This window comes from Panthera uncia, chromosome E1 (genome assembly GCF_023721935.1).
Source record: "Panthera uncia isolate 11264 chromosome E1, Puncia_PCG_1.0, whole genome shotgun sequence".
Lineage (NCBI taxonomy): Eukaryota > Metazoa > Chordata > Mammalia > Carnivora > Felidae > Panthera > Panthera uncia.
In genome coordinates, this window is record NC_064814.1 from 25,629,488 (window position 1) to 25,643,638 (window position 14,151).

A 14,151-nucleotide genomic window follows, 5' to 3' on the forward strand; every position below is an offset into this window, starting at 1 on the left:
TAACTCAAACCTCCGTCGGAGGATAGAGAGAGTTCAGGCAAATGGACAGAATTTAAGAATAATTATAATCAATAGTTGTGACACCTATGGATCACAAGGTCTTAATCCTTTTAAGTGAACAAATGTAATTGTGATTTCCATAATGTTAGGAAAAAACCCACAACCCTCTTTCAAACCTAATTTACAAATGAGGGTTCTTATAAAAACTTCTTACCTTAGCAAATAAATGTGGTGGTGTATCAAAATGTCCATCCTGTTTCTTTGTAATATCTACAAGGAAAAGTTACATACTAATCTGTCAGCATTTGTGAGAAGACCAAAAACCACGTTTCTTTGAAGGTTTCAAACTCACAAGGTATGTATATTCTAAAACATGGCAGAAATACGTGCCTTCTACATTTATGGTGAAAAATAATTCTTTAATAGAATGCTCTCTTCAGAGTACATGTGCTATGAAATACGCTCAGCCAATTAGAATGCTTGCAATTCCCTAGTGAGGGAATCACAGCTTCAGAAGTATGTTTTAATGTGTTCAGTATTAGGTCTAACCACATATAATTTTGCTATTTTGATTAAAACTGAATGCAAATGGAAAGGCTACCTTTGGATCTTCCAAATGGGCTGGATAAGAAAAGTAGAAGAGAACAAAATGTAGTTGTGACCAAAAGTGCATTATATTTTAATTGAGAACAAATGGAAGGAATATAAAGGAGTTAGCCGGGACACTCATATTCTGGTGTGAACATCCCCTAATTAAGGTAGAATAAGCAGCCCAGACAACTAGAATGCTATTTCGGATCTTTGCTATTCTGTAAAGAAAGATAACCACGGTAGTACAATTCAGCCTCAATGATATTTTCAATAGGCGGGCTTGTGACAGGTGCTTACCAGATCTTTTGAATCGATGGCCTATGCTTCGAGACCAACCAATATGATGGATTAACGGGCTGTGCATATGGCACCAGAAGTCATCTGTTCTGTCTTCACTTTCTTCGTACACTAGTCTTAATCTTCCTCCGATGACACTTTCCACCACTGCCACTCGTGTGCGACACAAATGCCTCTTGTCAACCACTTCTACTCTCATGCAAGGTTTGAAAGGATACTGCATGCTCTCTGAAACCTTAAACAAAAGCAGACAAAAACTGTTCGGAATTCATGACAGAACTCTACAACCGATTTCAATTTTGTACCATTAAAAATACTGAGTGCACTCGATATTTAACTAGATCATCTGGCTCACTAAATGAAAACAATTCCTTTAAAAACTTCCAGGCTATTCCTTTTCAGAGCTCTCAATTGACACTTCAGTCCTTTCTAAGATCCTGTCTTTACCTTCTGTGAGAAATCGGGAGGAAGTGTTTTGGCACCAGTAAGTCGTTTCACTAGAAAAGCTTTCCAGTTTGTATACTTATGCTGAATAGCTAAAACAAAAGAAATAACCAGTTACACTTTAGCAAAGAGCAGAATTGCTTCATAAACTATTTTTAAAAAAATAACAATTTCCCCCTGCAATTCAGAGCATTAAGGTTATGAAGAAAAGTCACAAAAATAAAGAAAACGAGCATGTTTTGCCATCAGAGAAGTTACTTAAAACCAAAAATGATTACTTTAATTTCTGTATCACTTGAATGTTACTACGTGTGACACTGCATTAAAGTACATATGTTTCAATGACAGTGAGGGTAAATAGGCCACCTACTTCTGGGAGGGACGAGAGGTTTGCCACTGGCTGCACACCAACCAACGGGATGGATGTCAGAACCACAGATATTGCACCAGAAGTCCAGCCCAGAGTCATTTTCAAATCCTTCATATCTTAAAAGGGCATTGTAACCTGAAACCAACAAATCAATCACCACACAGTAAGAAAAATGGAACGGGATCAAACAGGACACAGCTGCTGGTAGTGGGTGTCAAGTGTCAGGGTGCACCTGCAACAGAATCACGTGCAGGGCGCGTTAACACACGGAGGGCTGGGCCCTACCCCCAGAGATTCTGAGTGAGTCGATCTTGGGTAAGTCTGAGAACACGCATTTCTAACAAGTCCCCAGGTGAGGTACGATGCCAGTAGTTTAACTGTTTTCAGACATGGCTTCCCCCCTTAAATATTGAGTTCAATTTTACCCATAGTTTCTTAAATTTTCTAGAAAATAAATTCTTCGTGAAAACAAGGGTGGGAAAGTCCTACTAGAATATGTAGTTTTGAAAATAAACGAAAAAAGGTTATGGTTAAGTTAGGAAAATCTTGTCAAGACATCATAGAAATCCAGTTGAAGTCATTTCAAAGAAACTGCTTTGTCCAGCTGATTAGATGACCAATTATTTTGGGATGATTTGGATGTGGCTACCTCAAGAGCCCAAATTTTTCTGTCCTATTTATCTGGAAACAGAATGTGAAAATACTAAGTAAAAAGTTCAATAAACACCAAAGAAAGTATGTGAAATGACTTATTTCTTAGGAAGAACAAAAAGTGTATGATATATCCTATTTATAATTTAATAAACCTTCTGTTGGCAACATCACAGTTTAATTTAAGGCCCTCAGGGAAATAAAAAAGGCCCAACAAACTTATATTCCAGGCAGGGAGCTCAGTTCAGCAGCATTTTCACGTGTTAAGATCCATGGAGACAATTTATAGCATTAAACCTTTAGTTTCAAAATTCAACAATTTACAACATAATTCATGAGTTTGCCAACTGTTGCCGAGCTCTAGTTCATGATTAACATCAGGCTCGATTCTAAAACATCATTAAAGTGGCTTAAAATAAGATACATGGTGCAATGAGATAAAACAGAAATGTAAAATTGGAGATGGAAGGTAGAAATAATTCCTGGATATTAAACGCATTGATCTTTAGAGCTATTTAAATGCAACTAGCTTAAACATCTAGAACAGAAAGATTATGTTGTTTTAAATTATAGTATAGAGAATAATGCAAGATTTAGAGAAGGCTTAAACAGCCGGGGGAATGTTTCAAGGGAAAGGTGGGAATTGAACTGGGTAATATGTTATGTGCAAAGGCACAGAGGTGACAATGTGTTCTATGAGGGAGGAGGGAGAGAACTAGCCTCATCGTGACATAGACAGCATTTATGGTGGGGAGCAACCAAAAATCTGGCTAGTGGTCTATGGTGCAACTCATCAATAACTGTAAATGCCAACCATCTTGATCCTTTAAGGACAAAGAAGCCATCAGAAGTGCTCGAGCAGAAAAACAGAAGATCATGTTTAGTAGATCAAGGCTGTCAGCAGTACATAGTGAGCAGTGGGCAGGGTGTTTGGGGGAGAATGGCTGGAGAGAAATAGGAAAAGTAGGATGCATGAGATATCGCTCACTAATTTAAGGACAACTTCTTATCTTTTGAATGGCTGTGCACCCCCACACGCCTGCCTGCCATAAAGTGCTACGGTGCCCCACCGCACCACTCACTGAGCACCTCATCATAAAGGTAGTCCGCGTTTGGCAGATATCAGGTCATGGAATAAACTAGGTTTTACACTTCTGCACATCACTGTGCATCATCTCTAACACAGTAGATACCTAATGCATTTATGTGATGAGCCAGAGGGTAACAAGGACTAGGGTACATGGAAAGCAGTGGGGGTGAAGAAAAAGAACCTAAGATGTATGAAATTATCAACACTAGTTTACTTTTGGGTTATGGACCTTACCACTTTTCTTAGCACTTCAGGTTTTTGTTACCTTTCAAAGTATTTCCCTATACCAGAGGTTGGCCCACAGATCTGGTCTACTGTCTGACGTGACGTGTTTTACACTCTGCCATCTAAGAATGGTTTTACATTTTTACTTTTATTGGTTTCACGTTTTTAAATGGTTGCATGTCTTGATACATGACAGTTCTATAAAATTCAAATTTCAGTGCTCATAAATAAAGTGTCACCAGCTCACAGCCACGCCTATTCATTTATGTACCGCTATGGCTGCTTTCATGCTACAACTGCACGGCGGAGTAACTGTGACAGAGATTGTACTGCCCACAAAGCTAAAAATATTTACCACCTGGCTTTTATAGAAAAAAATTTTTTTTTGCTAACCTCTGCCCTGTTATCATATTTATTATTTATTTGGCAACAATTGCAAAATTTACAAATACGCTTTCTTAAAAGTTACAGATATAATTGGCATTTTCGGGTAAATTATTACATGTGCTTTCACCTGCTAATTTTACAATTCCAGCAATCCAGAAGACTTTGGTAGGTAGGCTGCAGTCTGTATTGGGAACTTCTACTCTCACATTTTCTGAGATATCACCCCAGCAGGTCCCCATAGGTGCCTGTCATATAAAAATTATTCAATTATCATCTTATTAACATAAAGCCTAAAACACGTTATTTAAAATAAGCATTACCATCAATAACGGAAATATTAAATTAAAAATGCCATTTAATTCATTCATTTTTCTCTAAAAATATAGTTGTTATTTCCCTTTTCACAGAATTCTTTTGGGAAAAAGCCAGTGTCAGGGGCAAGCTCAAGATGAAGAGAATTCACATATATTAAAATAGATCCACATTAACTTCAAAATCCAATACTGTTCTAATATAAGACTTGAACAGCAATTTTTATAAAAGCTGAATCACAAACTCAACAGATTTCACAGGATAAAGCCGATTTAAGAAACTTGTTATTTTTAATATACACTCAATGAATGCACTTTACCTCAACCTCTAATTTTAAAGGATCTGGCTAACGAGCAGAAAGAAAAATAATTCCAATCAGCATGTGGTTTCTATTAACAGGAGAAACAAAACTTATCTATATTTTCAACTTAAGTTAAATTCGTAAAACAGAAATAGAGTCTGTTAAAACAGGTATGGCAAAAACATTGGCTAAAGTTATTAAAAAAGGTGGAGTTGAAGAGTTTTTGGAGCTGCATACCGTGGTAAATTGTCAAGTAACTTATTATTTCTAAATTTCTCATGCAGGAATTACTACAAACAAGAGAAAACTTTCAATGTTAGAACTGGTAATCATTAGCCTCCACACCACATGGTTATGATGGGGACTCAGGAAACTGATTAAAAGAGAGAGCATCATGAAGAGACTTTCCCAAATCTACCGTGTTCCCAAATTATAATTTCCATTACATTTTAATCCTTACAACTTGAGGCCATTTACAATTATTTGAAGTTTATGCAATAGCTAATTAAGTCAAATAAGTGAATTTAGGAATATAAATGCTGATAATATTAAATAGTCTCTGTGGCCTTGATAATTGGCTCCTCATTAAATATAACTTAGAACCCTGAACACAGAGAAAAGGACTGGGTGAGGTTATAAAAGACCTGATAATATGAACAAATCAGGAAAAGACAAAACAGCTTCAGAGCTCAAAGATGACTAAACAAAGACATCTACGAGTTACACGATCTAGCCAATTTGAACAGTGGGCAAATGTCTTCCATGCAAGGCTTCTTATACTTTGGTAGATGCCAACCCAATAGGAGGATTAGCCTAAAACAGTACTCAACCCCTATCCTCTCAACAGTTCTGACGTTTCTGAAGGAGAGGAAGAAGAGGTCAAATTAATACTGAACTAGAGTAAGTCTGGAAACCAAAGACAGAATCAAATTATGGTGATTACTTTAAGTAGCAAGCAATGAATATACCTTAGTAACTTGGAGACAGTGGCCTACCTCAAATATTTGTGATTCTGGAAGAGTACATGTAAACTATCTCCCTGAGCCGTGCAAAAATAAAACAATACATCCAATACGACTACCTCTTGCTGCTGTTTTTGAACTGAAAGACTGGACTCTTCAGGTTCTGCTATCTCCCCCTATATCATTCTAGACTGTAGGGCCATCCCTATTGCCAGCAGATACGATCAGAAAAGGAGAGGCTGGAAGGATGATAGGTAACGTGGATTAAGCTACGATATAGTAACACCAAGACCATGTATTCATTTCTGTGAGGAAGAACCAATTAGAGCAGATAGATGCAGCTAAATGTATGCACTAAATTAAGGTAGGGTATCAATCCCTCTTTGTTTGGCTGCCAAATCTTGTGGAATGGGTTTAGTTTTTGTTGAGAAGAAAGAAGCATGGTTATACCGATAAGCTGGGGGTGAGGTTGGCACACTGTTAAGTGAATTTGGCATACAGCACTCCTCTTTGAGCTAGATATGACAACATCATACCAACTTTTTTTTTTTTTTTCTCAGCCTTAACAATTGTTTGGAGAAAATAACTTTTAGTTACATTTTATTAAAGAAGATGAAGTGTCAATATATTGCTCACTTAAAAAATAGGTTAATATTCACTTTATTGGGGGATATTATGTTTTTGTCCCTACAGTCTGGATTGGTATAGGAGAAAGTAGCAGAAAGTGACATTTGTTCTTGCCTGTAAGGTTGTGGTTCTGCTAGGCCCTCTTAAACCAATCCATATGGTTCACTCTGAGAAACAAAACGCGAAGAAACAAGAACAACAAACAAGAGCACCATAGTTACTACTACATAGTGTGTGCTCAACGTGTTGATATGATAAGGTAATTTCATAGATATATCTGCCCTTTTGTTTAAAATGAATACTCTTAAGTGTGGAAGACTAAATGACCCAGGGCTTGACAGCCATCTTCATCCAAGTCATCTGTCTTCTCTTGCTGGCAGGAGGGATACCTCTGAAAGTCTGGATTGGCATAGCATGAACTAGCAGAACCATAATTTACAGGTAACAACAAATTTACCTTCCAGACTCAGGACGAGAGGTCCACCTCAGGCTCCTCCCAAATCAGGAAGATCTGCTTCACCACTTCCTGCTCCAGGGCCACTCGTGAGGGCTATCTGGGAGCGACTCTCCTTCCCTGCAAGGTAAGCTGTCATCAGGTCCTGCAGGACATGGCCAAATCCACATGCTGAGGGCTCCCCAGCACAAATGAATGATAACCTACACCTGACTGTTGTCTGTCAAAAAACAACGGAGCGGGAAGTTTTATTTTCTGCACTTCAAGAACATTCCCAGATAGGCCAACAGCCCAGATGGCTAGTATTTAGACTCTCAGAGGGCTGATACACTGCCCATATATGATGTTTTATGGCAGAAATACAATTTCCCTCCACAGAACTGCCAACCTACTTTGATAACCGCCCACAAACTTCAACAAGTGGGCAGACGTTAGCCCTGAAATTGCACATAAGTAACCAAGAAAGAATCTATCCCACTGATGGATGATATGGCAAATGTACAAAAAGCCACCACTGAAACATCTTAAGACTAACAGGCATGTGATTATTAAAGTTCATCTAGTACAGAAAGATGAAATACTGTTTGGCCAAAAAGGGGAGAAAACATTACTGGAAATTAACTGGAAGGAAATTAGAACTCCTGAATGCTGCTTGGCTGGAATTGGTAGGAGGTCGAAACAGGAAAAAAATTGTTCCCTCTTTCTCCAGAAAGACCACTCACCTTTTGATTTGAGACCAGAATCTACTCTATGAGGTGGTGGCAGCAGCTGAGGGAAGGGTGCCAAGAGTATAAAAGGAAAATGGGATGCGTGGGGTAGAAGGTTAAGAATGGGAGAAGGCTATGAGTGTGTAAAAAGGGGTAGAAAGCAGTGACTGCTAATCTGAAAGGCATAAAACAGTCCACAACTTAAAAAAAAATTATTAAACCAATACTGTTTAAGAATCAGGAGATCCCAACAGAAAAACAAGAGCCACTTTAGAAAACAGAGCAAAATTAAAATAATCTAGATTCTTTAGGCTTTCTTTAAAACATAAAAAACAGGTGAATTTTATAATACTAGAGCCCCCTGCTTTCCTGCAGAAACTCTACTTCATGGCAACACCCACGACAGCTAAATCAGATGGAGCGCTAACAAGTACTGGGAACACACTGAAGTTTGATTTCCAGTAGGAAGAAATTCTGTGATCCCAGGTGACATACTGAAGACTCTAACTTCAGTTAAAACGGACACGGATACTGGTCTCCAACTTTCAGGGAAGTCCTGGGTATGCGTAGTCAAGGCCAGGGAAAAAAGTCAAAAATAATTTTACTTGAAATGGATTATTTTAACTAATAAACACATACTTGAGAAGTTGAGAAGTGGATTATGAGTTTTTACGGTAAAGAAAAACTACCATTGCTGTTCATACACAAACGAAGGACTTTCGCTTTTGACCTTAAAATACAAAAATATGCTTGTGATATATATTGCAAAGAAGTGTGAAGAAACACTTGTCTTCTCAAAACACCTGGCACACAGGTCAGGCGCCAGAGGATTAGAATAGAACACGTAAGTAATAGCAGGAGTATCTGTGGAGGCAGGATGAACAAGCATAGTAAGCTCAGGTTTAAAGTGATTCCATGTATGTGTACAAAGGACCTTTTATTAAAAAAATCAAAACTGCAACTATTTTCAAGGGAGAAAAATGTAGGATGATTTTTGGTCTTAGTAAGGAGTCAACAAGACACCAGAGTACACAGTCCGGGTATCAAACGAAAGAAATCTTAAGTCTGTGAATATGTGTCTGAAGGACTGTGATGTATATGTTTCACGACCACTTGGGATTAGTGCATTTTGGCTTGTGCTGTAGTGTCTAGGAAAGGAATGTGTTACTCGATTTTATAAGGCAGATAATGGGAAACAGCACTGCTTCAATCTTAGACTACAGTCTTTAAAAAATTAAGAATGCTTTAAAGCTCAATGTTGTACATACACAGTGACCAACCGGAGGCTCTCTTGGTTTCAAACACAAATTACTAGAAGAAAATCACCTTGAATTTCATTAATGCCATGTACCTAACTGGCATGTGGTGCTGCAGTACCGTTTTGGGTTTTTCCACAGTTAGGATAGATACAGATACTGCTTTTAGGAGCTGTGAACCGGTAGGAAACAAAGGTAGGAAATACGTATCTGTATATCAGTCTCTGCCCCTGGTTCCTGGCACAGAGCTCTTAAAACCTTTGTAACTTCCTAAGTGGTAAGAGCACCACGAGCACCTTATGTTCTCACGTTTGGTCTCTGACCCTGGATCCCGACAAAGAGCTCCTAAATCCTTTGGAATCTCCTGAGTGATAGGAGCATCTTTTGTTCTAATGAGGAGACTCTGGGTAGGCTCCTAGATGGCCTCAGGATGTGGGCCGGACACTAGAAAGACCGAGCTAGGAGTAGAAGCTTACAACTTTCAGCCCCAGTCCCCATCCTCCAGGAGAGGGTCTGGAGACTGACTTCATGATTGATCATGCCTGTACGATGAAGCGTTCATCAGAATCTCAAAATACAGGCTTCCCCTGCCATCTAAAAGTAGATAAAACCATAACTATAACCTTAAAAAAGCTGAAGAGGCATAATGTGAGGAAGCAGTAACATTCCCTAAAAGCAAAAATCCTTTTCTGATTTCGTTCTTAAGTGAAAAAACGTACTAACGCAGGCCTTTCGTAAAAGTAAAGTGGCATTAAGTCGACTTTTAGATGGCAAGAGAAATCTGTATATGGGATTCAGAGAGCTTCCAAGTTGGTGAGCACCTGGCAGTGCTGGGAGACGGATACGCCCAGAGAGGGTATGGAGGCTCTAGGTCCCTTCTCACAACCTCGCCTTACGTATCTTTTCATCTGACTGTTCACCTGTATCCTTTATTATAACCTGTGTAATAAATGGGCAAATATTAAGTATTTGTTTTCCTGGGTGCTGTGAGCCATTCTACTGAATGGCTGGAATTACTGAACCCAAGAAGCAGGTCATGGGAACGCTGATTTAGAGCGTTCTGAGCTTCTGATTAGAGTCAGAAGCACAGGTAACAACCTAAAACTTTTGACTGGTATCTGAAGTGGGGGTAATCTCGTGGGACTGAGACCTTAACTTGAGGGTGTGATGAACTCCAGGTAGACCACATCAGAAGTGAGCTGAATTTCAGATACCCAGCTGGTGTAAGAGAACTGCTTGATGTGTGGAAAACCTGCATATCTGGGGTCAGAAATATTATGTGGCGGTAGTGTGTGAGTAAAAGACAAACTATAAGAAAAGTGGTTTTCCTATAAGGGCTTAATTCAAAACCACATTAAAAAAATAAAATACTCTGCATTAGGAAAAGCAGGTTAAACCCCCACACTGAAATTATAATCCAGCTACTGAAAAAAGTAGCAAGAGTTTCATTTACAACAAGAGATGAATCAGATGAGCTAGATGATTTTTAAGACATTTTACAGTGTTGCGACATGATTTACGATTAATTAAAAGCGTTATTACATAATTCAGTGGTTTCCAACCTCAGAGACTGCCACGGAAGGGGAGAGCCCAGGATCAGGGGCCAAGGCTCTGGCCACCCCATCCCACTCTTGCTAGACCGACTGGTGCAGCTTCCTCTTATCCTACCTAGACTAAGGGAAAAGAGCAGTAATTCTGAAGCTTAAAAAAAAAGAAAAAGTCTCACAACTACCGAACTTTCACCTAGACAAAATGAAAGATATTATTAGTAGACATATTTGTAACAGTTGAGACTCAACTTCCATTGCTAATTATAAAAAATGCCAGACATCGCTGTAACTGAGGGCCTGAGTATAAACCACTGCATAATTACAGCAATTACCAAAGAGGACCCAGTCCTCTGCTGTACTTTGCAGACACTTCGTTCTCAGAAGCTGAAAGACAGTGGAAAAGAGAATTCCTCTCTTGAAATCCTGTGATTTTAGAACAAATCACAATCATACTTAAGTGCCAGAAAATATAAAGTGTTTGTTTACCTACGATCCTTACTCCAGATGAGGGTGCGTTGTGTTAGCGAAGCAAGGTAGTCAGGGCCCTGACGCTGCTCCCACCCCCAATTCTTGGTTCATTCAGAACAGCTCTGCTTCCATGTTACACACTGGAGGTTTCTTAAAATTATTTTTTTTTAAGTTGATTTATTTATTTTTGAGAGAGAGAGAGAGAGAGAGAGAGAGCGAGAGCGAGAGAGCGCGCATGTGAGTGCACGCTGGGGAGGGGCAGAGAGAGGGGGGAAGAGAGAGAGAATCCTAAGCAGGCTCCATGCTGAGATCAGCTTGGGGCTCAATCTCAACAACTCTGAGGTCGTGACCTGTGCCGAAATCAAGAGTCAGATGGCTTTACGGACTGAGCCACCCAGGTGCCAAGTAAAATTATGTTTGAAAAAGAATCTTCTAGGAGCAGGAAAAGGCCCCCCCAACCTGTGCTTCAGTTGGGGATAAGGCAGATGCAGAGTCTGGAGGAAGTGGGCCCTACTGACGAACCAGTGTTAGGGTGGGCGGTTTGACTCTCAGCAGACTAGAGGGCGGATGAAAAAAGGCAGGGCCTTGTGTTCCCAGCAGCTCCTGGCAACAGACTTTCTAAAGCCAAAGCCAGTGACTCTCCTTGGAGATCTAGAAAACTATTTTTTTTTTCCTAATATTTATTTATTTTTTGAGAGACGGAGACAGAATATGAGCAGGGGGAAGGGCAGAGAGAGAGAGGGAGTCATAGATTCAGAAGCAGGCTCCAGGCTCCCAGCTGTCAGCACAGAGCCTGACGCGGGGCTTGAACTCAAGAACCATGAGATCATGATCTGAGCCGAAGCAGGATGTTTAACCGACTGAGCCACCCAGGCGCCCCTAGAAAACTATTCTGGGGAAGAACCAGGAAGCGTCAGCTCTAAAGGATAAAATCAACTGTAGCATGAGGTCTGACATAAACCAAATGGCTTCAAGTGACGATGCTGGTTAAGGCAATAAAGCAAAGTCATTTGTACTAAAATACACTCATAAATTACCAGTATTAGTTGCTTTTCTACTTGGTGAGAAAAAGGCAGTAAAGAAAGACAAGTGGAATAAGAAGACAATGGGGGACAGATGCTTTATTTCTGAGCTAGAGACAGGAGCCTGCATGGTATCGTTCATAATACAGTGAAGGCTAGCTGCTCTAACCTATATGATGGAACATTTTAATCTTAACAGCAAAGTTGAAAACAAAATCAATTTTGTTATTATAAAGGAGATTTTCTTATAAGGAACTTTAATATAGTATTATTCAAAGACATGGGCATGAAATAAAATATGCTTTTAAAAAAATACCTTGACTACTTACATAACACAGCTTTACATGGTTTATGACAGCAAAACAGGAAAAAACCGAAATATTAAAGACAGGAAAAGAGATAAAGACTATTCAGAAAGAGACAGCAAAGGTTCCAGGTATTTGGGATAAAAGAGTTATTATAACAGAACTTAATCTGATTTTGAGCTTCTGAAAAGCAGAAAGAAATATAGAGAGAAGAGTTAAACATTTGTTTTGCTGTTCTCTTTAATGTTGCTGTTGCCACGTATGTAATGTATTTCACAAAGTGACACTACTATCCACATTATGTAAAGCAAATTATCTACTTTACACCACGGTAAAGTATCTAAGATTCTACTTAGCTTGGTTCAGAGGGTCAGCATGCCACCACATAAGGGCTGAACACTTATGCTTTCAGGAAAGAAAACTAGCAAATTAATGAACTCAAGCTTTATTTTATATTTCTACCACTGATTTCATTAGCTCAGGCTTGATCAAGATCCTTTATTGGCCGTGAACAAATAAAAATTCACTTGGGTTTCCACAGCAAGAACTCAAGGTCACTTGTCCACATGCTGTTATTTAAAAGTAAAGTGCTAACTTAACAAAATGTTCAGTATAAACAAAATTTCATTCATTCATTTTCCAAATTCTCTTTTCTTTTTGTACATGGTCAGTAGCAGATAGAACCTTTAAATACAAATTAAACTTGTAGAAAGGTACAAAAACGTATGGGAGAGAATCACAAATAATTGAATAAAAAGGAAGAGGATCAAAAGGAACGAACCTACTGTCAGATAAAATTTTTAACATAATTCTGAATTACAACATATACTCTCTAAGAATCTACTTGCTAAAAAGAATATCCTGCAAAGGGGTTTCCACGATATATCATGTATTTCAGCCCACAATACTATGCTTCTAATAGTTCTTTTTTTGTTTTTCTGATTTTACCCTTAAGGACAAAACATAACTGGAAGAAAGATCCCTCCCTTTCTGAATTATCAGGTCAGATCACAAAGATTTAGGTAACATGCACGATGGATGCTTTGTGTTACACTGAACCACGTGACATTGCCAATACACATGATATACAAAACCAGCACTGGATATGGTTCAACTTAATATGAAAATTGGAGGAGACTAGTACTTTTCCCTATTCAAATAATTTCAAATTGTAATTTCTTTATAGGACGCGTTTACTTGTACAATCTCTACAAGTTATTACTAGGTACTAATAAGTATTATTTAAAAATTAGCACTTTTATGACAATGTATAAAAAAAGAGATCTTCTAAAGGTAAGATGCTTAGGTGTTACTGTACCTTCAGATTTAAACAATGACAATGCATTTCAGTTCAAGGTGAGAAATTCCATACTCACATGTTTAAAGCAGGTAACTGGAGCTGCTATAAAGCTATTGCTGTTGATGTAGTTACCCCAGCTGAAGCCTTCCATGGAGACTGCTGCTGAAAAAAAATAAATTTAGATCTATTACAATGCTCAAATCTTTTATTTATGAGAAAATGTGAAATGACATAAAACTAACGTATCATTTGGAGCACCTGGGTGGTTCAAGTGAGTTAACGGTCTCTTGGTTTTGGCTCAGGTCACAATCTCACGGAGAGATTGAGCCCCATGTTGGGTTCTGTGTGCAGCACAGAGCCTTCCTGGGATTGTTCTTTCTCCCTCTCTGTCTGCCCCTCCCCTGTTCTCTCTCTCTCTCAAAATAAATAAGTAAACTTAGAGAAAAAATAACATCATCTTGAAAGTTTTCTTTTCTCCTACAAAATTTTAAGAACTTTTCTAAATAAACATGAACTTTCACATAGATCATATTTGAAAACTAATATTAGCTTAAGCCTTCCATGTTCTAAGCAGCAAAGAACAGCTGAGCGCAGAACTGTTCAGAATAAGAAACACTACCATGGCTGCTTTTGGGTTTTTATTCCCATGTAGCTTTTACTGTGCATCTCAATGAGATTTCTTTCTTTTTTTTTTTTTTTTTTTGAAGTGTTTTTTTGGGGGGCACCTGGGTGGCTCAGTTGGCTAACCATTTGACTCTTGATTTTGGCTCAGGTGATGATCTCAGGGTCATGAGATGGGAGTCCTGCAAAGGGCTCTGTGCTGGGCATGGAG

General features: G+C 38.8%; 1 protein-coding gene across 16 annotated transcripts in view; it reads right to left on the reverse strand.

The window, feature by feature from the left end:
• Positions 1-14,151, reverse strand: part of MBTD1 (mbt domain containing 1) — a 71,748-nt gene that overhangs the window by 18,358 nt on the left and 39,239 nt on the right. For 12 of the 16 annotated variants that reach the window (XR_007459145.1, XM_049636438.1, XM_049636435.1 and 9 more), the window contains 6 exons: positions 13,396-13,481; positions 4,183-4,300; positions 1,703-1,837; positions 1,336-1,424; positions 889-1,123; positions 215-270 (listed from right to left, as the gene is read on the reverse strand). Coding sequence is in view for 15 of the 16 variants with exons in the window: in XM_049636438.1 (XP_049492395.1) it covers positions 215-270; positions 889-1,123; positions 1,336-1,424; positions 1,703-1,837; positions 4,183-4,300; positions 13,396-13,481 (719 nt within the window). In the remaining variant the exon portion in view is untranslated. Of the gene's footprint in view, positions 1-214; positions 271-888; positions 1,124-1,335; positions 1,425-1,702; positions 1,838-4,182; positions 4,301-6,714; positions 6,832-13,395; positions 13,482-14,151 lie in introns of those variants that run through there. The other 4 variants (XM_049636428.1, XM_049636430.1, XM_049636440.1 and 1 more) reach the window with 2 other exon arrangements.